At 55.5% G+C, this 27,797-nt stretch overlaps 1 protein-coding gene across 2 annotated transcripts; it reads left to right on the forward strand.

Annotated features, from left to right (window-relative positions):
* The first annotated feature begins 630 nt into the window (after positions 1-630).
* Positions 631-27,547, forward strand: LOC144260834 (TBC1 domain family member 20-like). 2 transcript variants are annotated; one of them, XM_077809641.1, is made up of 8 exons: positions 631-712; positions 8,938-9,126; positions 10,519-10,599; positions 12,257-12,443; positions 23,149-23,250; positions 24,278-24,419; positions 25,161-25,345; positions 26,150-27,547. In XM_077809641.1, the coding sequence occupies exons 1-8, from the start codon at positions 640-642 to the stop codon at positions 26,397-26,399; spliced, it is 1,209 nt and encodes a 402-aa protein (XP_077665767.1). In that variant the 5' UTR covers positions 631-639; the 3' UTR covers positions 26,400-27,547. The 2 variants fall into 2 exon arrangements, with proteins under 2 accessions (XP_077665767.1, XP_077665768.1); XM_077809642.1 differs by lacking the exon at positions 631-712 and adding an exon at positions 4,973-5,114.
* Positions 27,548-27,797: the final 250 nt, after the last annotated feature.

Consider the following 27,797-nt stretch of genomic DNA (forward strand, 5'->3'; position numbering starts at 1 on the left):
ACTCACCCATGCCCCCACCCCATCTGTGCACCCTCTTCACCCCAGGCCTTTTCACCACTCCACACACCTTCACCCCTGCAGAACCCCTCATGCCTCCAGACCACCTCACCTACGTACCCCCCACCCATGCATCCCCTCCCCTCATCCCCACACACGACCCCTCACCCCATGCCCCTCACCCCCACAGACCCCATCATCTGCACCATCACCCACGCAGGCCCCACCCTTAGCCTCGCAGACCCCCTGACCCATGCACCCCCTACCCTCATCCCCAGACACCCCACCCCTCCAGACCACCTTACACATGCACCTCCCACCCCTGCATCCCGCCCACCCCACACACCCTCCTCCCTGCACCCTCACCCTTGCATCCCCACCCTCACCCATGCAGACCCCCCCATGCCCATGCCCCCCACCCTTCTTTGACACAGCCCAAGGCCCTCAGCTCCCCGTGAACTACATTTCCCAGCGCGCCTTGCGCCCCGCCTCCTCCCCCCTCCCACTCCTGCGCCCGGAACTTGAGCGACGGCGATTCTGTCCAATGAGCAGCGGAGGCAGCGCCAATGGGGAGGTGGAAGCGGCGGGGGGGCGGGCTCTGTCGCCCGGCTGGGGGGGGTGCTGTGAGTTGGCTCCGCGGCGATGAGTGGCGGCGGCCCGAGGCAGCGCGGGGGCGGCTCGGCCGAGCGGCCCCCCCCGGGCCGGCGGCGGGGAGGTGAGCGGGGGGGCCCCCGTGCTCTGGGGCGGGGGGAGGTGCTGGGGGCGGGCCCGTGTTCTGGGCGGGGGGAGGTGCTGGGGGGCGCTGACCCCTGGGGGGCCCCCGTGCTCTGGGGCGGGGGGAGGTGCTGGGGGGCGCTGACCCCTGGGGGCCCCCGTGCTCTGGGGCGGGGGGAGGTGCTGGGGGGCGCTGACCCCTGGGGGCCCCCGTGCTCTGGGGCGGGGGGAGGTGCTGGGGGGCGCTGACCCCTGGGGGGCCCCGTGCTCTGGGGCGGGGGGAGGTGCTGGGGGGCGCTGGCCCCTGGGGGGCCCCCGTGCTCTGGGGCGGGGGGAGGTGCTGACCCCTGGGGGGCCCCCGTGCTCTGGGGCGGGGGGAGGTGCTGGGGGGCGCTGACCCCTGGGGGGCCCCCGTGCTCTGGGGCGAGGGGAGGTGCTGGGGGGCGCTGACCCCTGGGGGGCCCCCGTGTTCTGGGGCGGGGGGAGGTGCTGGGGGGCGCTGACCCCTGGGGGGCCCCCGTGCTCTGGGGCGGGGGGAGGTGCTGGGGGCGGGCCCGTGTTCTAAGCGGGGGGAGGTGCTGGGGGGCGCTGACCCCTGGGGGGCCCCCGTGCTCTGGGGCGGGGGGAGGTGCTGGGGGGCGCTGACCCCTGGGGGGCCCCCGTGCTCTGGGGCGGGGGGAGGTGCTGGGGGGCGCTGACCCCTGGGGGGTCCCCGTGCTCTGGGGCGGGGGGAGGTGCTGGGGGGCGCTGACCCCTGGGGGGTCCCCGTGCTCTGGGGCGGGGGGAGGTGCTGGGGGGCGCTGACCCCTGGGGGGCCCCCGTGCTCTGGGGCGGGGGGAGGTGCTGGGGGGCGCTGACCCCTGGGGGGCCCCCGTGTTCTGGGGCGGGGGGAGGTGCTGGGGGGCGCTGACCCCTGGGGGGGCCCCATGTTCTGGGGCGGGGGGAGGTGCTGGGGGACACAGACCCCTGAGGGCCCCTTGTGCTCTGGGGTGAGGGGAGGTGCTGACCCCTCAGGGCGCTCTGGGGTGGGGGGGAGTTGCTGGGGGGCACTGACCCTTGGGGACCCCCATGCTCTGGGGGGGGAGGGCAGAAGGGAATGCTGCTCTTTGACATGCTGCAGTGGATATAAACTGACCATCGGGAAGTTTAGATTTGAAATTAGACGAAAGTTTCCAACCATCAGAGGAGTGAAGTCCTGGAACAGCCTTCCAAGGGGAGCAGTGGCGGGAAAAGACCTATCTGGCTTCAAGTCAAAGCTTGATAAGTTTATGGAGGGGATGGTGGGATGAGATAGCCTAATTTTGGCAATTAATTGATCTTCGACTACTAGCGGTAGATATGCCCAGTGGCCTGTGATGGGATGTTCGATGGGGTGGGATCTGAGTTACTACAGAGAATTCTTTCCTGGGTGTCTGGCTGGTGAGTCTTGCCCACATGCTCGGGGTTTAGCTGATCGCCATATTTGGGGTCAGGAAAGAATTTTCCCCCAGAGCAGATTGGCAGAGGCCCTAGGGGTTTTTGGCCTTCCTCTGCAGCGTGGGACATGGGTCACTTGCTGGAGGAGTCTCTGAACCTTGAAGTCTATAAACCACGATTTGAGGACTTCAGTAGCTCAGACATAGGTGAGGGGTTTGTTACAGGAGTGGGTGGGTGAGATTCTGTGGCCTACGTTGTGCAGGGGGTCAGACTAGATGATCATAATGGTCCCTTCTGACCTTAAAGTCTATGGGTGGGTGTCGCAGGTGCAGCTCCGGCGGTGGGGCTGGGATGGTCCTAGCTGGATGCCCCACCCGTCCCTCTCCAGTGGGGCTGTCAGGGCTGTAGGGAGCTGTAGACCCCTTCCCCCACGACATGGCATGATTCAGTGCTAATTGGTGGGGGCTAGGGAGGCACTTCCCCTGGGACAGGCTATCCCGTGAGTGCCCGCTACTGGCTTCTTGTGTCCTCCTTGGGAGCCACTGCTGGCCTTGCTTGGGGACTGGGGACAGCCCTTGGGCAGGCCCAGGCTGGGGTTTCTAGCTCTGGTGACTGAGTGCTGTGTTTAGAGCGCAGCCCAGTGCTGGGCTGTCTGCCGAGAGGCAGCTCTGGTGACTGGCTGCCCTGTGCCGATGGGAAGCAAGGTGGCCTAGTGGGTAGGGCACCCGGCAGGGACTCAGGAGACTTTGGTTCAGTTCCTGACTCTGCCCCTGGCCTGCTGGGTGACCCTGGACAAGTCACTTCCTTGCTCCGTGCCTCAGTTTCCCCATCTGTGTAAACTGGACCCGGTGAAGCGCTGTGAGATCTGTGGATGATAGCTCTAGGAACTGGCATTCTATTATCTGCGGCTTCCCAAAGCTGCCGCAGAGCTAGCGTGTTGTGTCTGACCCCCCTGCCCTTGGCTTGGGAAACGTGCTGCCCCCCGGTTTCGCTTCACCCTTCTGGCCTTGAGGCCTCTTCAGGGCAACTGTGCAGAGCGGCAAAGGGAGTCGCAGGGTTGCATGTGCCCTGCTCCCAGCCTGGCTGGCAGTTCACGATGCAGCTCCCTGGGACGTTCCAGCCAGGCTCTTGGGCAAGGGTGGGTCCGCGCTCTCTGCGTGGAGAGGAGGAGGGTTTGGGTGCTTGGGAGTTTCGGCCTCGTTGCTGTGTCTCCTGAGGGAGCAGCCTCGTTCCCTGCGTGGCTGCTCTGTGATGGGGGTGGAAAGGCTGTGGCCAGGCAGTGCTGGCAGGACCCCGCCTGTCTCCTTGGGGCTCAGGCAGGAGCTGCAGGAGGAAAGGTGGGGGGCCGTGGCTCATCGGGCCGACGTGCCTGAGGCCTGTCCGTTTCACAGCCAGCGGCACACGGAGGCAATTGTGCCAGCGTCACGTCCGCTGCCTTTGACTGCCCCAGCCCGATGGACCGGGTACCCACTTCGCAGCTGAGTGAGCTGGAGGTGACCTTTCAGTGCGGCATGGAGCCGAACCGGCGACCCTCAGGGTTGCAGTTGGGTGCATTAACCCCTTGGCGCCAGAGGGGCGCTGCCTGGAATACGGGCCAGGGTTGTAATTTCACTGCTGGAAAAGAAACTAAGGGAGGTGCTTTGTGGAACAGCTGGGAGAACCCGGGATGGGAGGGAAGGAGAGCCAGGGTGCACCCAACAGAACGGTGGAGTGTGCTGAATTGCTGGCTTCTCTTTATAGAGCATTTCTGCTTCCTGTCTCTGCATCCCGTCGCGCCAGAGGATGCTCCAGACCTGTGCTTAGCTGGGCAAACATGTTGCTGCATAAACTGGTCCCTGAGCACTCGACCTCTTGGGGCTCCCTGGGAAGTGTCTGATGCGCTGTGAAGCTCAGGGCCTGACCCATGCAGGTGCTGGTGACGTGCGACTGGTGTCATAGCCTTGACGCGCCAGCCCTGAATGTTCTGGTTTCTAGTGGTGATTTATGGGAGGCCGGTAATGGGGAAAACGGTGGGGAGTGGCTTCCAAACCCGCTGCGCCTTTCTGCCACGTCTGTGTCCGAGTCTGCTCCCTCCCCTTGTCCCTGGAGCACTCAGTTGGAGGCGTCAGGGCTGAGGTGTGGGGTGACGTTCGCAATGATATCGGTGGTGATGCCATCGTGGGGAGAGGTCTCCAGCCTGGAGCAAGGAGGAGAGAGTCCCTGACGTGGCTTCTGGGTCTTCTGCTCCTGGAATAGTGCGTTCTGCGCTGGCCCCTAGAAAGCCAGCTGCGGGGAATTCGGAGAAGAGCTACAGAAATGCTCAGGGCCTGGAGAGCCAGAGCTGGATGGCCAGATTAAAAGCGCCCCATGCGTCTATCCCCGCGAAGGCAGCCAACAAGGGGTGAAGGAGGGAGGGAGTGCGGGGAGGAGCAGGGTGGAGTCAGGAGGAAGGGGATGGAATATAGGTAGGTGAGATGCATTGAGATGGAAAGCCCTTTCCCTGTGGGAAGGGCTGGGAGCCCCATCGCTGCCCTGCAGTGAGCTGGCTCAGGCTGTGGAGCCCCTCCCCACGCAGGGGAACCCCGTCACTTGGGGTGCCTCAGGCTAGAGGGGCTAAGAGTCTGGAAGGCATCCTCTAGGGAGCGATCCCTGAGCAGGGGATGGCATCCAGCTGCCCTGCTGGAGCCTTCCTGCTTGTGTTCACCCCCGTCCCGGCTTGTGGCCGCTGCCCAAGCGAGGGCTGCGCAGAAGGGCTGCTCCTGGGTCCCGTGGTGGGGTTAGTTGCGGGGCCAGGTGCACGGAGGGGAGGGTGACAGCTGCGGTGGGTGGATGTCCCAACATCTGCTTCTCCACCTCCCCTTGCCAGCCCGTCCTGTGAGCTGCTGATGCTGCTGGAGCCTGCCGGGAAGTCAGTGTGCTTGTGAAACCTGCCAAGCTGGCTGCATGCGGGTGAGACAGCAGGCTTCACACCAGCCCTGGGACACTGAAGGGAGCCAACCTGCCCCTCGGTAATACCCGGCACTCCCCTGCACCCTCCCCCACCCCTCTTTCTGCTACATCCCTAACATGGCTGGAGCTGCTCCAGTATCCCAGCGCAGGTTGCCCCATTGATTCATGCAGTGGCAGGGGGGTAGCCTCTGTACGATTCTTCACCCTGACGTTTTGTCTGTCTCTGGATTGCTGCTGCCCGTTGAGCCGGACCTTTGTTTCCTGTCCTGCGTGCTGCCCAGGCCCCTTGCCTGAGCCGCTCTGGTTCTGTTAGAGCGGCCCGAGGAGCTCAGGCTAGTCACTCCAAAGGGGCATCACTGCGCTTTGGTTACAAGTGAATCCGCTGGCCACGGCACTGCTTGGGTCAGTCTCGGAAGCTCCTCAGCCGTCTCCACTCTCGACAAACTAAAATAATTGTGTCTTCTGCAGACTTCCCCTCTCCCTTTCCCACATCCTTCTGGGCAGGGCTTGGAGCATCTGCCGTTATTATGGATGCCCGACATTTCCCATGATAACACCCTGTTTTCAATTGCTTATAACTTTCCCAGTCTTTAATTGGCTGGGATAAAGCTTTTCAAGCCAGGTGTCTGCCTCAGGCTAATTATTATTATTTTATTTTGAAAATTTCAGCTACAATGGGTCAGCCCATGTTACAGTCCTGGCGACCGTGCCTTTGAGAAGCTCTGGCACCTCCATGCTTTGGAGCAGGGACACGAAATTGGGCGTGGGCCTGGACTTTGCGTTAGCGTGGTGCCTTTTGCCATCCCTGTGTCAATCCGTCCACAGTTGGCCAAGTAACAAGCCTTTGAGAAATTGTAGTTCACACATGCTCCATAGATTCCATCAGCTCTGAGCATGCTCCAGCCCTGAGGCTGGAGAGACCACAACTGGGAACAGGGGGACTGTCTCCCCTGTGCTCTCAGTGCCCCTACCCCCCAATTCAGTGAACAGGAGGGACCTGCTTTGGGGATGCAGTCAGGGCTGTGTCTTGAAGGCAGCTGCCTCATCTGTTGCAGAAGTTGGAAGGTGTGTAGTGAAGGAGGCAGGGGAATGCAGGCGGAGAGGCTGGTCTCATGGTTAAGGCGGTTGAATGCTGCCTTGGAGAACTGGATTCTATCCCTCCCTCTGCCACAGAGTTCCTGTGTGCTGCTGGGCAAGTCACTTAAACCAGGCTCTTTACAGGTGGGTGCTAACTGTGTGTGCCTCATTTTCTGCGTGCCTGACTTGAGACCCTGGGGGCTGGTTTGCAGAAGCACTGAGCACTCAACGGGAGCTGTGCTTTGAACATACAAAGTGCTGTTGATGTTAAGTACTCTGAAGAATCAGGTCCTAGGTGTCTCAGATTGGCCACCCCAAAATGAATCCCTTTGTGCCTCAGGGCTCCATCTGTAAAATGGGGTGATAGCCGGTTTCCCAGGATAAATTGTTTGTGAAGCACTCGGATGCTATAGTGCTGAGGGCCTTAGAAAAGCCCAAGAGGAAATGAACAATAGTGCTGAAGAGCAGGGTTCAGATGCTGTGGGTGAATAAGGCCTGGGGCTGCACAGTGGCGGATGAGAATAAATGAGCATCATCCATCCTGTGAACTGAATGAGGCAGGAATCCTGGGGAACAAATAGTATCTGATCACATAATTAAGGACTGCATTGTAATGCAGATGCACAAAGGGGGCCGAATTAAGGCTTTTTGTAATTTTTGAGTGCTTGATTTGGCAACCTTAATAATGTTCTTTTTAATGTCGTTTTTTTCCCTGTGTAATGAATAATTAAATGCTGGTCCCAGTACAGAACCCAGAATCACCATTCAGGACCAGAGCCCCATTGGCATGGGGCTGCACAGGTCATAGAATCATAGAAGATCAGGGTTGGAAGAGACCTCAGGAGGTCACCTAGTCCGACCCCCTGCTCAAAGCAGGACCAATCCCCAACTAAATCATCCCAGCCAGGGCTTTGTCAAGCTGGGCCTTAAAAACTTCTAAGGATGGAAATTCTATCACCTCCCTAGGGAACCCATTCCAGTGCTTCCCACTAGTGAACTAGTGTTTCCTAATATCCAACCTAGACCTCCCCCCCTGCAACTTGAGACCATTGCTTCTTTTTCTGTCATCCGCCACTACTGAGAACAGCCGAGCTCCATCGTCTTGGGTACCCCACTTCAGGTAGTTCCGCTATCAAATCCCCCCTCACTCTTCTCTTCTGCAAACTAAACAAGCCCAGTGCCCTCAGCCTCTCCTCATAAGCCATGTGCTCCAACCCCCAATAATTTTCCTCGGAGAGAGTCCAGCGGAGGGCAATATGTCCACATCCCTTCTGTAGTGGGGGGACCAAAACTGGACACAGGACTCCAGATGTCGCCTCACCGCTGCCGAATAGAGGGGAATACTCACGTCCCTCGATCTGCTGGCAATGCTCCTACTAATGCAGCCCAATATGCCGTTAGCCTTCTTGGCAACAAGAGCACACTGCTGACTCATGTCCAGCTTTTCGTCCACTGTAATCCCCAGGTCCTTTTCTGCAGAAAAGGTCGTCCCTGCCCCAGAGAGCTCACGCACCCTTTGCCCACGTACTCCTCCTCATCCTTGTTTTCAGCCTTGGCTAGTTTCTGATTCACCACAAGATTTTGTGTCTTCCCCTGTCTGCTTTGTTTTCATAACAACCTCCTGCGAGGGGCTTTGCCAAGGGCTCTCTGGTTCTCTGCTGTTGTGGCCGTGCCTGGACAGCTCGATCAGAGGAGTGGGGCAGCTTTTCTCTTGCAGACCTGCTGGTGGGAACTTGTCCTGTCAGGATCACACAATGGGGTCACCTGCAATAGCAGGGGCTGGACTTGAGACCCCGGCGGTCCCATCTGGCCCATGTTCAGCTGGCACAGGGAGCAGGGCTGGCGAGCTTTGGGGTGACCCTTTGTCCCTGAGGCGGCCGTTGCATAGTCTGGATGGCCCCTGGGAAATCTCTGCCGCCTGATGGCAGAAAGGTCCCCTGGGGCCAGAGGACGGGCGCTATCCACGATGGACTCCATTCAGACTCCCCACTGCTAGGCCGTGCAGTACCTTGAGCTAGACTCTGTTCTCTGCGAGACCAGCGGAGGAAGGGCCTGCTGCATTCGTGGTAGCCAGTGTCGCTGAGGAGACAAGCTGCAGCATTCTGTGCTAGCTGGAGTGTCCCCTGGCCTTTTGGCCTCACATCCCCATCTCTGCCCCATGGCCCCACAGCTGTCGTTGAGCCAAGCCTTGCTCGTGTCAGACTCTCTCCAGTAAGGAGCCTCCAGTCACCCGTTTCTCTGAGCTCCTTCCAGTTTGTCGCTTTCTTTCTGGGCATGGAGTGGCTGGAACTGGGCGCAGTGCCCCAGGTGGGAGCTTCCCCTCCCTGCTCTGCGACTTGGTCCCTGCGCGTGCAGCGCCCACAGCTACGCTGGGCTGCTTGCTCTTGTGATGGGAGACGAAACCAAACTGGTACCTACTCGCTGCCTCTTCAGGAGCTCTGCCTTCCTGCGCCCTTGGTCTGTCTCCCCTTGAGCCGCTGGGAGTTCGGCTAATTCGCCAGGCTTGTTCGTTTGCCTTTATCCTCGTTGAATCTGGGGAAACTGGCTGCGCCGCTTTCTGTCTCTCCTCTCCCTGGGTGCATCCCGCAGGTGGAGTCCCAGGCCCCTCCCTGAGGAGTCTGCAGGCCTAGGTAGGTGGCAGAGCTGAGCGTGTGCCCAGTGCCCCAAGCCCTGGGAGGATCACGCTGGGTGATGTAGGGAGGGATTCGAGTGAAGGCTAAGCCAGGAGAAGGATACAGGTGGCGACGGCCAAGCGTGGGGAGCTGGGCAGGGCATAGACGGTAACCATCTCTCTCCTGTTGGCAGAGCTGCTCGGGTCGAAGAGGAAGCAGAAGCTGCTGTTAATCCACCAGGCCCTAATGAGTGACCCTGTGGCTGTGGAGACCCTCCAGGGGGCAGCTGTGAGCGAGGGGGGGCTGCTCACAGATGAGATCCGCAGGAAGGTCTGGCCGAAGCTGCTCAGCGTCAACGTGTACAACCTGCCTCCCAAGCCAGGTAGGGGGGCTCAGCTCCCTGGCATACAGGGGCGCGTCTGTGCCCCAGGGCCTCGCTGCTGGGCTGGCCAGCACCTTAACGGGCTTCCGGGCACCGGGGGAGAGTTCTGATTGACTGTCACATGAGCGGGAAGTGCTTGGGTCTCACTTGCATGGTTGGTTCTATGCAGAGACACTATAGGCTAGTGGTTAAAGCAGGGAACCTAGGAGCCAGGACTCCTGGGTTCTCTCTCTGCCTCTGCTGCTGTCGCATCACTTTGCCCCTCTGTTCATCAGCATCCCCTTTGTAATGGGGATCGTATAGATCTCCATGGGGTTAATTCATATTCGTAGCGTGCTTACATTTCATCCTGCTTGGACGCTGGGAGAGCACTGCATGCTGGGGCTTGTAGCCCCCGTGGGTGGCACCTCATGATAGACATGGGAGGTTGTGGGCTGGTGTGTCCAGAAGGTGTTTAAATATGTGTGGCTGCCAAGGCTCCCCTCCCCTCCCCAAGCAGGCTCCCTCCTGCAGCCTTTGTCCAGTTTCCCGGGCAGAGGTGTTACCTCCCCCTCCCGGCTCAGGTTACAGGCTCTCAGGTCTCCCATCCCCAGTGAAACTCCCCTGCCACATTCCCAGGTCAACACTCCCCCCTCCCTGCTGCCTCACAGTGGTTCATCGTCATTGTAGTGGGAATAGTGGACGAGAAGCTGCTGACTTCAGACACTGAGCCTGACTGGGGTGCTGACTAATTCTCGCCGCCCTGGGAGTGGAGCTGTGACCCCCATTCTGCACACCCTGAGCCAGGAGATGGACTAATGCCTGAGGAACATGGGGACCGGGCCAGAGACTTGCCCAGGCTCCTGTTACAGCTGGGGTTAATGTCTGCCTTGTTAGCTCCAGCTGTGTGCTCTGCCCACTAGCTGACTGCTCCTCATCTCCTTGGCATGCCCTGGGGCTAGGGTGATGGGCACAGAGCAGTCATTGCCACTGTGACACTGGAACTGCTGCCAGCTCCCTGCTCTCCAGCCCAGTGCTGTATGGGTACCGGCCCTCCAATGAGCTGTCAATCAGAGCTGTCTGGGGGGGCATTGAGCAGGGGCCATGTGACTGGCTGGACGTGCCTAACCCAGTGATCCTGTCCTAGAGGGCAAAGGCTCAGACGGGGTACCCAAGCTCTCACCTCTCCGATGCCAGGCTGAACCAGTCCTTCCAGCCAAGGAGAGATACAGGACAGTGGGGAGGAGGGGCTGCCTCTGCTATCGTCCTGTTCTTGCAGCTCTTGGGTCTGAGTTGGGGTCCATGCTGCAGACCCCCATGTCAGCCGGGCAGCTCCTTGAGGAGGTATGTGGGACTGCCAGGATTGCTGCTAGCCCTGAGCATGCCCCTGACCCCACTGGCCTCTCCCCCCAGGCAGGGCTGTCCGCCGGAACCACAAGGACTACACCCAAGTGCAGCTGGACGTGAACCGCTCCACACGCCGCTTCCCCCAAGGTGAGACGTGCCCTGGTGCCGGGCGTGCCTGTGGGCAGCGAGGTTCCCGCAGGCCCTTCCTGGTTTGAAGTGGTGGCAGCTGGGGAGAGCTTTTCTGTCTGCTGGGATCGGGCATCGGTTAGTCCCAGGGGGCAGAGGCCTGATGGCTCCACCTCCCTCCCATGGAAGCTGTGGGGAAGGGTGGCTGAAGTTGCTGGGGGGCAGGAGGATTTGAGGGGAGAAGGGGTGTTCGTTTCCCCTCTCCCCAAAGGCTGCACTGCTGGGATGGAGACCCAAGGCCAGCTCCTGCCCAGGGGTGTGTGAGGTGGGGCCAGGTAGCTTTGTAAGGGTGGGGTGGAGCGTTCCCAGAGGTCGTGTCCTCATTCCTGTGTTGGGCTGTTGCTCTCAGCTCAGAGTGGCCAGGGAAGGGTTAAGTGCTTCCCCACTTCCCCATTGCAAGAGTCAGCGAGGGCCCAGGGCTCCCGACACGCCCGCAGGTTCCTGAGGCTCGTCCCGTGCACCCGCACGCATGGCTAGGCTCCACGGCACGTGCCCCTCCTCACCGGGCAGAGCCCAGCCTGGGTCCAGTGCAGCGGGGAACATGCTGCCGGGGGGTCTCCCTGGTAACTGTGTTTTCTTTCTGTCCTGCCTGTTCCTGGCTCTGCCCTGCAGAGCTGGTGCCGGAGGGGAGCCACCTGCCTCGGAAGGTACCTGTGCCCCTTGCTGGATCCTGTGCTCCCCCTCCAAGGTCCTGCCTTAGAACATCCGCTAACCCAGCCCCGCACCCGAGCGTCTGGCTGTAGCAGCCCCCTGCCCACATCCCTTGCCTAGAGATTCATTCCCTCCTCTCCCTGTCGCTCCTCTGCTGTCTCTGAGGGTGAATCTGGCCAGCCAGGTGGTGGGATATTTGGGGGGGGTTGGTGGGGCACCAGTCTCACCTGGCTTCATGGGGCCAGTGGGGGCCGCTCAGCTGAAAAAGGTGTGGTGAGGAAGCTCCGTGTGCGAGTCAGGCTGGAAGAGCGAAGGGTCCCTGTTCTTTGCTAACAGTTCTCTTCTCAGACCTGACCAACTCACAATACCAAACGCGGCGATCACGCTCCCGCCCCACGTGCGCCTCGCACTGGGGCTCGCTGGCCACTCCAGGCCTCTCTTCTTCTTCTCCATAAGCCCGGGCTTGGATGAGGGACTGGCTGGCTCAGCAGGATGGGGAGGGACGATACGGGGCCCCCCAGCTCCTAATTGCTGGTTCCAGTCTGCTGTGCTCCTGGCACTCTGGGGGCTGCTGGCTCATGGCCTTGGTGCTAATCCTCAAAGGAAGCAGGCCCAGCTGCAGCAGAGACCACATCTCCGCTTGGGACCCGCTGAGACAGCTGGGACAGGGCAGCTCGTGGAGCCCGGGTACCTGGGCCCGAGGCACAGCGCACGCGGTCAGGAGGACCTGGCTGGGACCAACGGCCAGAGGGGTTTAGAGGGGTCTGCAGTCAGCCCAAGGGACCGCTGCAGGGGCCTCCTGTCTGACAGTCTTCCCACCACACCCCCTGCTCAAGCAGAGCCAGGGTGGGGGAGCTGGAGACTCCAGTGGGGGCCGGCTCTGAGGAGCTGGCGGGGTGGGAGGTGCTGGGGCAGGGTTTTTGCACTGCACGGTGCCCTGGGGCTCTGACCCTCCATCTCTGCGCAGGCATGCGGCCCGAGCAGCGCCAGGTCCTGCAGGAGCAGCTCATCGACCTCATCCTGCACATCCTGCGGGCTCACCCCGAGCTGCACTACTACCAGGGTTACCATGACATCGCCGTCACGCTCCTGCTGGTGGCCGGCGAGCGCATGGGCAGCGCACTGCTGGAGAAACTCTCCACCCACCATCTCCGGTATCAGGCCAGCAGGGCTGCCTTGGAGGGGGGTGGGACGTCCCCTCGGCCAGCCTGTGCCTTGGTCTGGGAGTCAGTGTGGCACTGCAGGGCACTGTGCCGGCCAGGGACCCCTGGGGCACCAGCCCTGTCCCCCGCGGTGTTCACTGCGGCCCTGGGGGGCTTTGAGCCTGAGTCTCCTGCATTGCAGTGCAGAGCATTAACCACTGGGGCATCAGTCTGGCTCTTGAGAGATCTGGACTGGAATCTCACAGGGTCTCCCTGGGACTAGCAGTGCCCCTTTCCCCACACCCGCCAGGCTGGGTTCCCAGAGACAGGCTGCTCCAGCTCAGAAGGGGCATCCCCTGGGGAGAGCTCATTGCAGGGAGGGGAGCTGCTGCCGCGGCGCTGGGTCCTCTGGCCCTTGTAGCCGTGTCTGTCTAAGGGCTGTGAGGAAGTCTTGTCTGGGCCTGCTGGGGATCAGCTCCCCAAAACCACCAAGCACTGCCTGCCAGGCCTCCGCAGGCCCCGCTCCCTCCGCAGGGAGCAGTAGGCACACGCCCACCCCCGAGTCCTCAGAGCGTCCCTCTGGAGGGCCCAGCCCCGAGCCACTGGGCACTCACAGAGTGACCAGCCCTCCTGCGCACGCAGGACTCACCAGCTGGTACGGCTCAGCTGAGGGCCAGCACTGTGCTTAGCCCGCAGCACCTGGGTGTATTTAGAGTGAAAACAAGAATAAGTTTATCATCAAAGACAGAGATTCAGGGGACAGCAAGTAAGAATATTGGAAACAAACGGTTGCATGAAAAACAGTATCACAGCACAGTTCCTAGAGACTGCACTTAGCGACCAGGTTACCCTCCGGTCTACAGCAGCTTATCTCGCCCAAGGTTCTCACCAGCGTTTTCAGCCAGGCCTGGTTGAGACCCCACTGTCATGAAGCAAATCGCTGCCTGTTTACTTCCCAGGCAAAGGATGCCAGGATGTCGTCTTTGTCTCCCAAATGTCCTAGAGAGCAAAGCTTCGAGGTGCATTTTAAGATAAGAACAGCCAGACTGGGTCAGACCAAAGGTCCATAGAATCCTAGAATACCAGGGTTGGAAGGGACCTCAGGAGGTCAGCTAGTCCAACCCCCTGCTCAAAGCAGGACCGATCCCCAATTTTTGCCCCAGATCCCAAATGGCCCCCTCAAGGATTGAACTCTCAACCCTGGGTTTAGCGGGCCAATGCTCAAACCACTGTGCTATCCCTTCCCCCAGCCATCTAGCCCTGTAGCTTGTCTTCCGACAGTGGCCAGTGCCAGGGGCTCCAGAGGGAATGAACATAGCCGCCACTTGCTTCCTCCTGTTACTTTTCTCTCTCTGACGGTTTCCCGATCCTGCATTAGCATTCGGCTCGGATCGATGAGGTTGTGAACCAGACGCTGCTTAAAGTACATGAAAACAGCCTGCTAGAGAAACATTCCTTGTCTGACCGAAAACCTGTTTTTCACCTCTGCCAGTGGCTCGTCTCTAGACACAGCCCTTAGGAGCGTACCCCCGCACGCAGCATCTGTGCATGCGTTTTGCAAGGATATTGATATGAGTCAACAGTGTGCCCTTGTTGCCAAGAAGGCCAGTGGCATTTTGGGATGTATAGGTAGGAGCATTGCCAGCAGATCGAGGGACGTGATCGTTCCCCTCTATTCGACACTGGTGAGGCCTCATCTGGAGTACTGTGTTCAGTTTTGTGCCCCACACTACAAGAAGGATGTGGAAAAATTGGAAAGAGTCCAGCGGAGGGCAACAAAAATGATTAGGGGACTGGAACACATGACTTATGAGGAGAGCCTGAGGGAACTGGGATTGTTTAGTCTGCGGAAGAGAAGAATGAGGGGGGATTTGATAGCTGCTTTCAACTACCTGAAAGGGGGTTCCAAAGAGGATGGATGACAGAAGGAGGAGTAATGGTCTCAAGTTGCAGTGGGGGAGGTTTAGGTTGGATATTAGGAAAAACTTTTTCACTAGGAGGGTGGTGAAGCACTGGAATGCGTTACCTAGGGAGGTGGTGGAATCTCCTTCCTTAGAGGTTTTTAAAGGTCAGGCTTGACAAAGCCCTGGCTGGGATGATTTAGTTGGGGCTTGGTCCTGCTTTGAGCAGGGGGTTGGACTAGATGACCTCCTGAGGTCCCTTCCAACCCTGATATTCTATGATTCTATGATGACTGGTGCAGCAGTGGCTTTTATTTGAGACCTCTGTGACCCGTAGCGAAGGGTCCCCTCTTCTTTTCAAAAAGTCTCTTCTCAGACCTGACAAACTTGCTATACCAAACGCATGTCTTGCAGGGTCTTTATCCGTGAGGGGTATATGGCAAGCTTGTAACTTACCACATCTCATAATCCTTGTGAGGTGTATATACGAGTAATACTTAGGGACTAATGTAACTCTATTGACTGTGTGCTTTATGGGCTTGGAGAAGAAGTTACTCACCAGGGGATAATGTGTCTTGGTGACGGCCCACTCAAGCAGGAGGGAGTTGTCATCGCTCCCTAGTTAGCTGGTGATGTACTGCAAGGCTCAGTTGTCAGCCTTGGAATGGAGCAAGGCTAATCGATGGAAACCATCAGAGACAACTGCAAACAATCAACCACTTGGAGGTAAAAAAGGAACAGGATCGCCCTGTGTGAGTAAAGACAATAGACTGTCACTGTAACACGTAGTGCGGGAAGGGCCTCTGGATTAATTCACTGAGGAAACATCTTGTGGAGGTGGGGTGTTTTTTGAATGTTTGGATGCTGGTTCCCAGGAAGCCAGCTGTCTCTGTGAGGAGACTGAACTTTGGAGCATGAGAACAGCCTATTGTGTTAGGCAGGAAAGGTAACTGTAACTAAGTGCAGACCCACATGCACGTTTTGTGGTTTGGTTTTGTACAGTCATCGTTTGTTTCCATCTTTTTCTTGTGTTCTTAGTTGAATCTCTGTTCTTTCCTAAATAAACCTTTGTTTGTTTCATTATAAGCAGGGTGGATTTGATTTAAATCAAATTGATTTATATCAAAAGTCAGGAAGACTCGATTTAATCATGGATTTCTACATAAATGTCCATTCTTGTTGGTTGTTATAACCTTAATACATATTCTTCACAACTCAGAGAGAGAAGTAGGTTTCATTTTTAGAAGGTACACACTTTTAAAGTGATTTATTTTGAAAACTTTTCAGAAGAGTTTTACAGCTACATCAGAAAATGAATAATTGTTTGGTTATTTCATTTACCAAAGGTAAATGAGGCTGATGTTTATGAAGTCATTGGGAGGTGAACTATCTCCAATCCAACAGGTTAATCATTAATATTTGGAGGATTTTCTTGCCATGCTGTATTAGGAGGAGAACATCACCAGACAGACGTTTAAATTGTTTTATTTCACTAAAACAACAGTGTTATGTATTCTGGATTTTTTTTCTTCAACCGCAAAGATATAATATTTTAACAAAACAAGTATATGAATTTTTGAATTTAGTTAAACCTTCACTTTTTTTTAAAATCTGGTTTGTTTTTAAGTAAAATAGTTCAATGAAATATTTAAAAAAAAAAAACAACCCAAAAATTAACTTGACTGTGTCAGCCAGATCAACATGAGAAACTTAAAATATTGGCTTCGGCAGCTGACTCAGTCGTCTTCACCTTCATTTTCCTGTTTGTTCATAATCTGGAAAAGAAAACCAAGCTTTCCTGCTTCTTCAGGTCCCAAATGACTTCTCAATTTGGAATGAGTTAGTCCAAAGGAAGAAAAATATTCTTTCTACACCAGCAGAAGAAGCTACTGCTGGTAAAAGTGAGATGATCACTTCAACAGTCTCTGAATCCAAGTGCTTAAGTGACGTCTACCAGTTCCCTGCTGTGACTTTCTTTAAAACATCATCAGCAAACATATATTTCTTGAATGGTTCACCCTTAGCTCTGAAGTTTATTATAATTGGCATTATGGAGGGATGATTGCTGGATGTCCATGTCGTTGCCAACTCCTCTTCTTCAGCAGTTAAGGTTTGACTCTGGTACCCAGTATTGAGAATATTTGGAAGAAAATGAGCTGGAGATGGTGCTTGTCCCATCTGTTTTTTTTTAATGCTTGTAATTTGACTCTGTCATTGCATATTTCTCTGTTTTAAGATCTTGCTCGGTTCCTTCCAGATTTCAACAGCGTCCGCAATAAAACAGCGATTTCCCTGCATTTTGTTCAAGGCCCTGGAAACAGGCTTCAGGGTGCTCAGCACGTGTTCAACTTTTCTCTTAAGCCCAATGTTGAGAACTTAGGCTATGACAGGGCCATCTATTTTTTCACGATTTTTTTCACAAACTGTCATCCGATTAGGCCAGTTCTTGTTACAGTGCTCAGAACAGTCCACGACTGAGTTCCATCGCACGTCTTGTGGGAGAGTGAGCCTGGTTCCTCCCACTCTTTTCAGAGCAGCTGCTGCAAAGTGGTTGTTACGGAAGTATTTTGCAATTTCAACTTTTATTTCTGGAACACTGACGTCTTTGGCTAGGAGGTGCATCAAACGAGCGCTGCAGCCATATGCTATTAGCTTGGGACTCTCTCTTCTAAATAATTTCTTCTTATCTTGGATACATTTGCAGCATTGTCTGTGACCAAGCTGTGTAGTAGACATTTGAATTTTTTTTCAGTTTGTTTTACTGCTACTTCTTGTAAGTATTCTGCTGTGTGAGCATTTCCTGATGGATCAATTGTTTCTGTAAGGAAGACATTCCCTTCTTCTGTTGTCACACAAGCACATACAACAGGATCGTTGTGGACATTGCTCCACCCATCAAGACTCATGTTAACAATTTCACCGTCTAGGTTTTTGGCACACTGCTCAGTTTCTCTTTCAGACACTTTATCCAGCAATTTTCTTGCAACTTCTGCTGTGTTGGGTGGAGTGTACAGACGCTTCCCTACTTACGCAATCGTTCCCTTCCGAAAAGCCTTACGTAAAATTCGGGTTATGCAAGTTGGAAACGTATATTGTTCAAGCATAAAAAACAATTACAACAAAAATATTGCATTTACCTTAATCCTACTGTTATCCTGGCACACTGAAGGCTGTGTTTTGGTGGTGAATGACAATGGGCTTAATTTGTAGATGAGGAAGGAGAGGAGGAGACAGGCATTACATCATTGGGGTCATTAGAAGGGGCTTTGGAGGTGGAAGGCTGTGGAGATATGGACATTGCAGACCTTTCAACCTTCCTTACAAACTTATTGAGAGATGACTGGATAGTGGCCTTTTTCTTCTCTTCATATATCTGTCTGTAACAGGCCAGCGTTTCGTCAATGCCTTTGTTCGCTTTCAAGAATCATGAGGAATTGGGGTCTATCTTCTCAAACCTTGCCATTGCAGACTCAATCTCACAAAATGCAAGTGCCATCTCCTGGGTGTTGAAGTGTCGTGGCTCTTCTACTTCTTCAACTTCTTCCTCCGCTTCAAATTCCATGAGATCCTCATTGGATAATTCAGCTCCATGGGATTCAATAAGCTCATCCACACCCCCAACATCAGCCTCCAGCTCAAGTTGCTCGGCAAGCTTCACTATGTCATCTGCCACCTCCTCCGAGATTTCCTCTTTTTCGAACCCTTTAAAGCTGTGTACGAACTGTGGGCATGCTTTCTTCCATGCGGCATTCAAACAAACTTGGGTAACCCCTGCCCAGGCCTTAGCAATGTTTAAGATGGCTTGGTAAATGTTATACAATTCCCAAAAATCGCGTAAAGTCTTGCCAATCTCTCTGTCAGTTGCTTCTACTGCCGGTGCAAATGTTCTTTATAGGTAATAATAGGCTTTAAAATTAGCAAGGACCCCCTGATCCATGGGCTGTAGGATCGAAGTCGTGTTAGGAGGCAGAAACACAACTTTTACATTAGGGTGAAAGTTGTCTAAATGTGCGGGATGTCCAGGAGCATTATCGACGATAAGCATAATCTTGAATGGGATGTCGTTTTCTCTGCAGAATTTTTCCACTTCGGGGATAAATATATGAACCAGTCTTCGAAAAGTGTCATTGTGATCCAAGCCTTTCGATTTGAACGGAAATGAACTGGAAGGGTAGCCTTACTTATGCCTTTAAACACACGGGGATTTTCTGAATGATAAACAAGCAATGGTTTCAATTTGCAATCTCCAGCAGCATTACCTCCAAGCAAAAGCGTTAGCCTATCTTTCACAGCCTTAAACCCTGGCATTGTCTTTTCCTCTTTTGAAATGTTTGCTCTGTCTGGCATTTTTTTTTTCCAAAACAATCCAGTTTCATCAACATTAAAGATTTGCTGGGCTGTATAACCACATTCTTCTATAAGTTTTTGTAACACTTTGGGATACTTTTCAGCTGCTTTTGTATAGCACTAGCAGCCTTACCACTCTCTTCTACATTGTGAAAATTTGCACGTTGTTTAAATCTATTAAACCACCCATGACTAGCCACAAACTTTGCATTAGGATCACTGTATTTTCTCTTTATGACTTCAAACATACTCTTAGCCTTCGCTTGAATACCTATGAAGCTAAGCGACACACGTTTTTGAATCTGATCTTCCATCCACATTGTTAATAACTTTTCCATTTTGTAGATAGCTCCAGAATGCTGCTTCATTATGACGGTTGATTTTAAAGGAGCAGAGCCTTTCACATGCTCTTTTATACGTGCACTATCATTCAAAATACTTTTTACAGTTGAGGTAGCCAAATCGAGTTCACGAGCAATTGACGGCAGGCTTTGTCTGCCTTCATACTTTTTCACTATTTTCATTTTCTGCTCTAAATCAATCTTCTTTCGCTTACGAGTTGGTCCTGCACTCTTGCTATCATTTGGTCGCTTTCCAGGCATGATTTGAATGAAATAATAGGGTGAAATAACAGAAATACAGTATCACTGAAATAACACGAGGCTGTGAGAGCGCAAAGCCTTCCCTTGTAGGAGGTGCTGCTGCTGTATTCCTCCACACTACAGTACTTTGCATTTCCATAAACTACGCAATATTTTCCGCAACTCGAAAATTTTATTTATGCCTTATGGGACTTTTTGCGTAAGGTCGAATTTGTGTAAGTCGGGTCTTGCATAACCCAGGGAGCATCTGTATCCTGGTCTTAATGACTGAACCATGTTAATGAAGTGTGGGTTCTCAATGATACGGAAAGGAGACTTTGTTACATAAACAAATTGGGCAATTTTTTCATTAATTACCTCTTTTTGTAATCTGCTGGTTCTTATCACTAACTTTACCTATGGTTGTTTCTGGACGATGGAGGTTTTTTTTCTCTTTGCTACAGGTGCTATACTGTAGCTGTGAGACATGCATGATGTGACTGAAACACTGTCGTTGGCAGAGAACTCTGAAACTATAGAAAATGATGGTGATCTTGAAGGTGGAGAGTCTTCAGAATCCTGTATGTTAAGGATGGATTCTCCTAAACAAAATAAGTCAATGCAGTTATTTAGTTATTACCATACTGCTCATTTAGTGTTTGTTACTCATTGCATTCGCTGACACTCAGCACTACTGTAAAGGTGAAATTGTAAAAGGAAGATCTGCCTATTTCAGCTCTTTATTTTTTATCACAGCTGCATCTAAAATGACAGTACCATAGAGTAACAACTGTATTTTTTGCTCAAATATGAGAATTCAATAATAGTCCAGAAGGAAGTCAGAGAGAGAGAAGTATGAAATAAAAAAGTTTACCAACCTGAAGATCCTGCATGTTCCGACATGTTCCTTTCATCATCTTCAATGCAGCTTCCTCCTGAGAAGGAACACTTCTCCTGATGTTGTTTCATTCGGACAAGCCTAATCCCCTTCCATCTACACACTGTTTGCATTTTGCACGCATGCCTGTCTTATCCACAGGTAGAGGAACTTCATTCAAATATTCCCAAACTGAATCATAGAATCATAGAATCATAGAATATCAGGGTTGGAAGGGACCCCTGAAGGTCATCTAGTCCAACCCCCTGCTCGAAGCAGGACCAATTCCCAGTTAAATCATCCCAGCCAGGGCTTTGTCAAGCCTGACCTTAAAAACTTCCAAGGAAGGAGATTCCACCACCTCCCTAGGCAACGCATTCCAGTGTTTCACCACCCTCTTAGTGAAAAAGTTTTTCCTAATATCCAATCTAAACCTCCCCCACTGCAACTTGAAGCCATTACTCCTCGTTCTGTCATCTGCTACCATTGAGAACAGTCTAGAGCCATCCTCTTTGGAACCCCCTTTCAGGTAGTTAAAAGCAGCTATCAAATCCCCCCTCATTCTTCTCTTCTGCAGGCTAAACAATCCCAGCTCCCTCAGCCTCTCCTCATAAGTCATGTGTTCTAGACCCCTAATCATTTTTGTTGCCCTTCGCTGGACTCTCTCCAATTTATCCACATCCTTCTTGTAGTGTGGGGCCCAAAACTGGACACAGTACTCCAGATGAGGCCTCACCAATGTCGAATAGAGGGGGACGATCACGTCCCTCGATCTGCTCGCTATGCCCCTACGTATACATCCCAAAATGCCATTGGCCTTCTTGGCAACAAGGGCACACTGCTGACTCATATCCAGCTTCTCGTCCACTGTCACCCCTAGGTCCTTTTCCGCAGAACTGCTGCCTAGCCATTCGGTCCCTAGTCTGTAGCGGTGCATTGGATTCTTCCGTCCTAAGTGCAGGACCCTGCACTTATCCTTATTGAACCTCATCAGATTTCTTTTGGCCCAATCCTCCAATTTGTCTAGGTCCTTCTGTATCCTATCCCTCCCCTCCAGCGTATCTACCACTCCTCCCAGTTTAGTATCGTCCGCAAATTTGCTGAGAGTGCAATCCACACCATCCTCCAGATCATTTATGAAGATATTGAACAAAACCGGCCCCAGGACCGACCCCTGGGGCACTCCACTTGACACCGGCTGCCAACTAGACATGGAGCCATTGATCACTACCCGTTGAGCCCGACAATCTAGCCAGCTTTCTACCCACCCTATAGTGCATTCATCCAGCCCATACTTCCTTAACTTGCTGACAAGAATACTGTGGGAGACCGTGTCAAAAGCTTTGCTAAAGTCAAGAAACAATACATCCACTGCTTTCCCTTCATCCACAGAACCAGTAATCTCATGATAAAAGGCGATTAGATTAGTCAGGCATGACCTTCCCTTGGTGAATCCATGCTGGCTGTTCCTGATCACTTTCCTTTCATGCAAGTACTTCAAGATTGATTCTTTGAGGACCTGCTCCATGATTTTTCCAGGGACTGAGGTGAGGCTGACTGGCCTGTAGTTCCCAGGATCCTCCTTCTTCCCTTTTTTAAAGATTGGCACTACATTAGCCTTTTTCCAGTCATCCGGGACTTCCCCGGTTCGCCACGAGTTTTCAAAGATAATGGCCAATGGCTCTGCAATCACAGCCGCCAATTCCTTCAGCACTCTCGGATGCAACTCGTCCGGCCCCATGGACTTGTGCACGTCCAGCTTTTCTAAATAGTCCCTAACCACCTCTATCTCCACAGAGGGCTGGCCATCTCTTCCCCATTTTGTGATGCCCAGCGTAGCAGTCTGGGAGCTGTCCTTGTTAGTGAAAACAGAGGCAAAAAAAGCATTGAGTACATTAGCTTTTTCCACATCCTCTGTCACTAGGTTGCCTCCCTCATTCAGTAAGGGTCCCACACTTTCCTTGGCTTTCTTCTTGTTGCCAACATACCTGAAGAAACCCTTCTTGTTACTCTTGACATCTCTCGCTAGCTGCAGCTCCAGGTGCGATTTGGCCCTCCTGATTTCATTCCTACATGCCCGAGCAATATTTTTATAACTGGGTCTGTCTTACCTCCTGATGCCATTATAGGTTTTCCCTTCTAGTGAGAGAATGGTCTGGTAGATCTCAAATCAATGAAGGCTACACTCAGAAAGACCTCAAGCCTTCTGGAATATGCTGCTCAAATAGTTTTACTTTTGTTTCTACTGCCTGTCCCTCCCGTCTCATATTTATCTCCAGACTTTTTCTCCTTGTCCAGATCTATTCTGCCCCCAACAATCTTCTATTCATTGAACTTTTTGAAACATTGCCCTTTTAAAGAGAGGCAATGGATTGACTCTGTGTACACACATTTCCTGATGGACAATAGGGTTGAGCTCTGTTATTTCTCACCTCTATATTTTATTTATTTATTTATTTAAAAACATTTTTGCTGTTAACAAGCATGTTATCTCTGGAGACACAAATCCACAGTTTGAGAACTGCTAAACTAAGCATCTCTGATGGTATCTTCCAGACTGAGCACTGAGTCCTATTAGGTAGATAGAAAGATTTACCCTAAATAATCTATACAGAAGCCTGTGGAACCCCATCAGATTGGGTCCCTAATCCATGAACTATTGGAACTCATTTACAAAACTTTTCTTAAACATTACATGAATATATTGTCTCAAACTATAGAATTAGAATTTATAATCCTATAATCCATGATATATTTGAGCTATAATGTATCTTAATTAAAACTATCTTTAGGTAGGTTTTTTCGTCAAAAAATATTTTATCAAAAAAACCTGATTTTTTTTTTTTTTTTAAATCATTGATTTTTATCCACCCTGCCTGTACTACAGTGCGGGGAGGAGTGGGGAGGCTCCCGGTCGCAGCATGCTCTGAGTGGGGGCGTGGTGATCAAGCCCGTCCGCACTCCTGGTGCCTCACTGGGGACACCCTCTTCTAACCTCTCCCCATCTGCAGGGACTTCATGGACCCCACCATGGACAGCACCAAGCACATCCTGAACTATCTCATGCCCATCCTCCAGCGGGAGAGCCTCTGCCTCCATGACTTCATGCTGAGGTACCGTCAGTCGTGGGGCTGGGCTGGGCTGGGGGCGGGCAGGGGCTGTGCGCCGTGCAACTCTGCCTCCTTCCCAGGCCCAGCAGCAACGTGACTGATCTGCCCAGAGCCCACCCCTCTCCACCCCCACCCCCCAAGATGGGCCGAGGATGGAAATAATTGGGTTGGGTCCTGCAGGTTGGGAGGTATCAACTGGTTGGGTGTGGGGGAGGAGCTGGGGCTGCAGGGGCTGTGGGTCGGGATTGGAGGGTGGGGGCGGGGGACTGCAGGTAGGGGTTGGGACGGGGGGCTGCGGGTTGGGGCAGAGGGTTGGGATTGGGGGCTGGGGGTGGGGGACTGTGGGGCAGTGAGCTGCAGGTTGGGGTTGGGAGGGGGGATGTGGGGTGGGATTGGAGGCTGTGGGTAGCGTTGGGGGTAGGGGACTGCGGGTTGGGGGCAGGAGGCTGTGGGGCAGTGTTGGGGGGCTGTGGGGTGAGGGTGAGGGACTGTGGGGCTGAGACCTGTGGGTTGGGGTTGGGATGTGAGGCTGTGGGTTGGGATTGGGGGCAGGGGGCTGTGGGGCAGGGTTGGGGGGTTCTGGGGCAGGATTAGAGGGCGGGGGGCTGTGGGGCCAGATTGGGGGACGGGGAACTGTGTGGTGGGATTGGGAGACGGGTTGAGGGGCTGTGGGTCAGGGTTGGGAGACGGGGAACTGTGGGGTTGGGGGGGCTGCAGGTTGGGAGCGGGGGCTGCGGGTAGGGGTTGAGGTTGGGGGTGGGGGGCTGTGGGTCAGGGTGGGGGCCGGGGGCTGTGGGTCAGGGTTGGGGGGCAGCGGGTCGAGATTGGGGAATGGGGCAGGAGGCTGCGGGTTGGGGGTGGGGGGGCTGCAGGTCAGGGTTGGGGGCAGCGGGTCGAGGTTGGGGGATGGGGCAGAAGGCTGCAAGCTGGGGGCGGCGGGTCAGGGTTGGGGTGCGGGGGCGGCACTGGGGGTATTGGCAGGATGGAGACAGTCAGCGTCTGAGCAGGACCCTCTCTCCCATGTCTGCAGAGCGGAGGTGGGGACGATCTTTGCCCTGAGCTGGCTCATCACGTGGTATGGCCACGTCCTCACCAGCTTCCCCCACGTTCTGCGCCTTTACGACTTCTTCCTGGCCTCACACCCGCTCCTGCCTGTCTACTTCGCTGCCGCAGTACGTCTGCCTGCAGTCCTCAGCCCTGGCTCCCCGCCCCAGGGAGCGGAATTGGGAGGGAGTCCTGTCCCCTGGCACCCCACTTCCATGGGGGGCTTAGCAGGGGAAGGTGACCGGCTGCCAGCCTGCCTCCCCCGCTTCCAAAGCCAGAAGGGCCCATTGCGATCCCCCAGCCCGACGTCCCTCGAACGCAGGCCAGCGAGCGCAGCTCTGTCCCCTGGCCCATCTCACAAGCTAAGCCGGCCGGGATGGTCCGTAGCTGGATGGGAGACCGCTGAGTTACTGGAGGGAGGGGGTGAGTAACTCAGAGGGGGAGCCAGCGCTGAGCCCAGCGCCCCGGTGTGGTGCGAGGTCCCTGTGCCTTTGCTCCTGGCCACGGATGATCCTCTGGCTCTTTTAGCCAGTTGAGTTGCTTAACGTGGAGTCCCAGCCCAACTCCCAGGAGGGTGACTGTGTTCTGTGGCTCGCAGCTCCCCCTGCAACTTCACTTGGTCACGGGGTTCTCTTTTACTTCCTGTCTCAAACTGGTGTGCACTGTCCTGTTCTCTGTGAAACAGCTGCTGTGCTCCACCCCAGAGGTGGCTGTTTTGTCAGAGGCGTGGTAAGGTGCTGGGCATGGTGTAAAACCTAGAACCGTCTGACCGGGGCGTGGCAGGGGCAGCCCACGGAGAGCCCTTGTCGGGGCTGGGGGTTATTGCAGGGGCATGTGTCCCATGTGACCATGGCGTGCTCTCCCGGCAGATCGTCCTGCACCGGGAAGAGGAGGTGCTGGCGTGTGACTGCGACATGCCCAGCGTCCACCAGCTTCTGTCCCAAATCCCCCAGAACCTCCCGTACGAGAGCCTCATCTCCCGGGCCCTCCAGCTCTTCCAGCGCCACCCACACACCGAGCTGGCCAAGCAGGCGGCTCTGCAGCACCACAAGAGGTGAGGGAGGACAGGGCTGCGGGGGGAGCGGGAGGCCAATTGCTGCTGGACCTGCACCTGGCCCCCAGTGGTCTCCTAGGTGTGGGGCTGCCCCGGGCCCTGGCAGGAGTGTCTGGTTAAAGGTGCAGCTCTTCTCTTTCCTTGTCATGTAGCTGGCTGCCCCACTCCCCGACCATCCCTGCTGCCAGGGGCCAGGGTTCCCAAACGCCTTGTCGATTTTTCCCTCTGCCCTTGGAGCAGTGAGAGAACCAGGCGGTCTGGCCAAGCTCTCAGGCATGCTGGCGGCTGCAGTGGGGGGACTGGGCACCCCTCTTAGCTCATGGTGTCTGGCAGGCTGGCGGTGAGCTCGTCCCACTCCGCTGTCGCACACGTCCGGCCAACCCCCCCATGCAGCCCTGGGGCTGAGCGGCTCCAAGACTACGGCACAGGCTGGCGCTGCCGGAGCGGAAGGCCCCTGGCTGTGGGAGGACGAGCGTAAATGGCTTTTCTGTGGGTCTCCAGCCCCTAGGCAGCGAGGTAATGGCGGACATTGGAGCAGGTCTGATTCCCTCCCACCCAGGGCAGTAACCCAGGGTGTCCAGCTCGGCAGAGCCGAGGCCTGCACTGGGGGTTGCGCTCAGAGATGCCCCCCTGCCTTCTCTTAACATGGCAGTGCAGCCGAGGAGGACAGGTCCTGCCATGCAGCCTGGGAAGAGAGTTGCCCTCGCACCTCGGCATTAGGGAGCAGAGCCCCAGCCGGGCCCTGGCCAACCCTGCATGCCACTCATCCCTGTGCTAACCAGCTCCCTCCCCGTCTGTTCCCAGCATCTCCATAGGCACCTTCACCGCCTTCCAGCTGGCCGCCTCCCGCCAGCGCCCGGACTCCGTGCTGCGCAGCCAGAAGCAACAGGACAGCGCCCACCCCGAAGCTGCTGCTCTCCTGCCCACGGCCGGGCACAGCCCGCTGGTGAAAGCGGCCGTGTGGGGGATTTCGGCCACGCTGGGGGCAGCGGCTCTGGCCGTCACACAGACTGCCCTGGAGTGGGCACCGGAGTTCTTACTGCAGCTCTTCTAGTGCCCGGCGTGGACACCGGGCCCTGGAGCCACAGCCCTTTGGTGGGGGGGCGGCCCCCTTGGGCCGCCTCCGTCTTAATTTATTGGACTGTCTCAAACGCCAGGGCAGCCGAGCTCCGACAGGCTGCGCCCAGCTCAGAGTGGCCAGTAGCCAAAGCATTAGCCACAGCGGCACAGAACTGGGCTGGGCCTTTCCTGCTGCTGCCTGAGCCATTCGTGGCCTGCAGCGGGGAGGGCTGGGGTTACACCCTGGCCGAGAGCTGGGACTTGACCGCTGGGTCTCTCCTAGGGCTGTGGCAGGCCCAACGCCAGCTCTCTTGGGGAAGCGTAGAACGGTGACCTCGGGGCGCTTGCAGGGGAATAGAGCACTAATCTCCAGGCCCCCCCCATGGCCCCCGAGAGTTTTCCTAGGTCCCTTTCCCAGCCTCTGCCCCGTGGGGCTGTGCTGGTGCACGTGGGGTGGGAGTTTGCTAAGTACCAGCTGACTGCGTGTTTGTGCACAGGACACAAGGAGAGAGCCGTCCCCACCCGGAGGGGCCAGGCAGCCCCTCCTCCGCTAGCAGGAGGGTGCGAGCGGCTGGGGGCTCTGCGGGAAGCGCTGTCCCAGCAGAGCGGTTGGGGGGTGCTGCGGGCCGGGGCAGGGTGCGAGGAATGGCGGCAGGCAGGGATCCCTAGAGGAGGGAGGGCGCACAGGCCTGGGTGGAGCCTGGAAGGCAGCGAGGAAGGGCGCCCCGCACAGGCTGTGCCAGGGGAGAGGCCTCGCCTAAATTGCTGCTTCTCTCCCGCTGCCGGCGTTGCATCCAGGGTCCTCCTGGCATCTCCTCTGTACCCACCCTCTGCTCTCGCCTCGGCCCTGCCAGCCCTGCCCCTCCGCCCAGCATGGAGGGACACTGTGCCCAGAGTCTGGGGCAGGCCCTTTTCTCAGGGCTTCGACTTTAGTTCTTCCACATAAAGCCCTTGCAGCACATCAGCTGTCCCTTCCCCCAGCACTGGGAAAGCAGCCAGGGGCACCCGCCTCCCCCTGCCAGTCCCCAGAGGTGGCAGCAGCAAGCGGGGCAGGCTGGGCTCCCCCCGCTGCAGGGTGCTGCCTGGGAAAGGCTCAGCCTGGGGCGCACTGGGTATGTGTGTGAATAAAGTGTGTGAGCCTGACCCCCTGTGTCTCATTGGCTGGGGTGGGGGTGGGTTTGGGGGAAGCAGTTCCAAGGGTTCGAGCCGGGGGTGCGGCTGCAGGAGAGCTGGGTTCTGCTCTCCCCTCACAGCCTCTGCGGCTGGGCAGAGCAAGAGGCCGCACGGCCGGCTTCCCTGGGTGCTTGGGTTAGGGGAGCTCAGTGTGAGCCCCCCAGGCTCGATTTCCTCGGGGCTAAGCAAACCCCCATCCCCAGGTGCAGTCAATGGCAGC

Source organism: Eretmochelys imbricata, chromosome 2, assembly GCF_965152235.1.
Source record: "Eretmochelys imbricata isolate rEreImb1 chromosome 2, rEreImb1.hap1, whole genome shotgun sequence".
NCBI lineage: Eukaryota > Metazoa > Chordata > Testudines > Cheloniidae > Eretmochelys > Eretmochelys imbricata.

Bases quoted from the DNA above. Each gene is read 5' to 3' on its own strand.
- LOC144260834 (XM_077809641.1), top strand. From the start codon at position 640: ATGAGTGGCGGCGGCCCGAGGCAGCGCGGGGGCGGCTCGGCCGAGCGG. The intron at 713-8,937 runs GTGAGCGGGGGG...TCCTGTTGGCAG, and splicing joins CCCGGGCCGGCGGCGGGGAG to AGCTGCTCGGGTCGAAGAGG. The intron at 24,420-25,160 runs GTACGTCTGCCT...CTCTCCCGGCAG, and splicing joins CTGTCTACTTCGCTGCCGCA to ATCGTCCTGCACCGGGAAGA.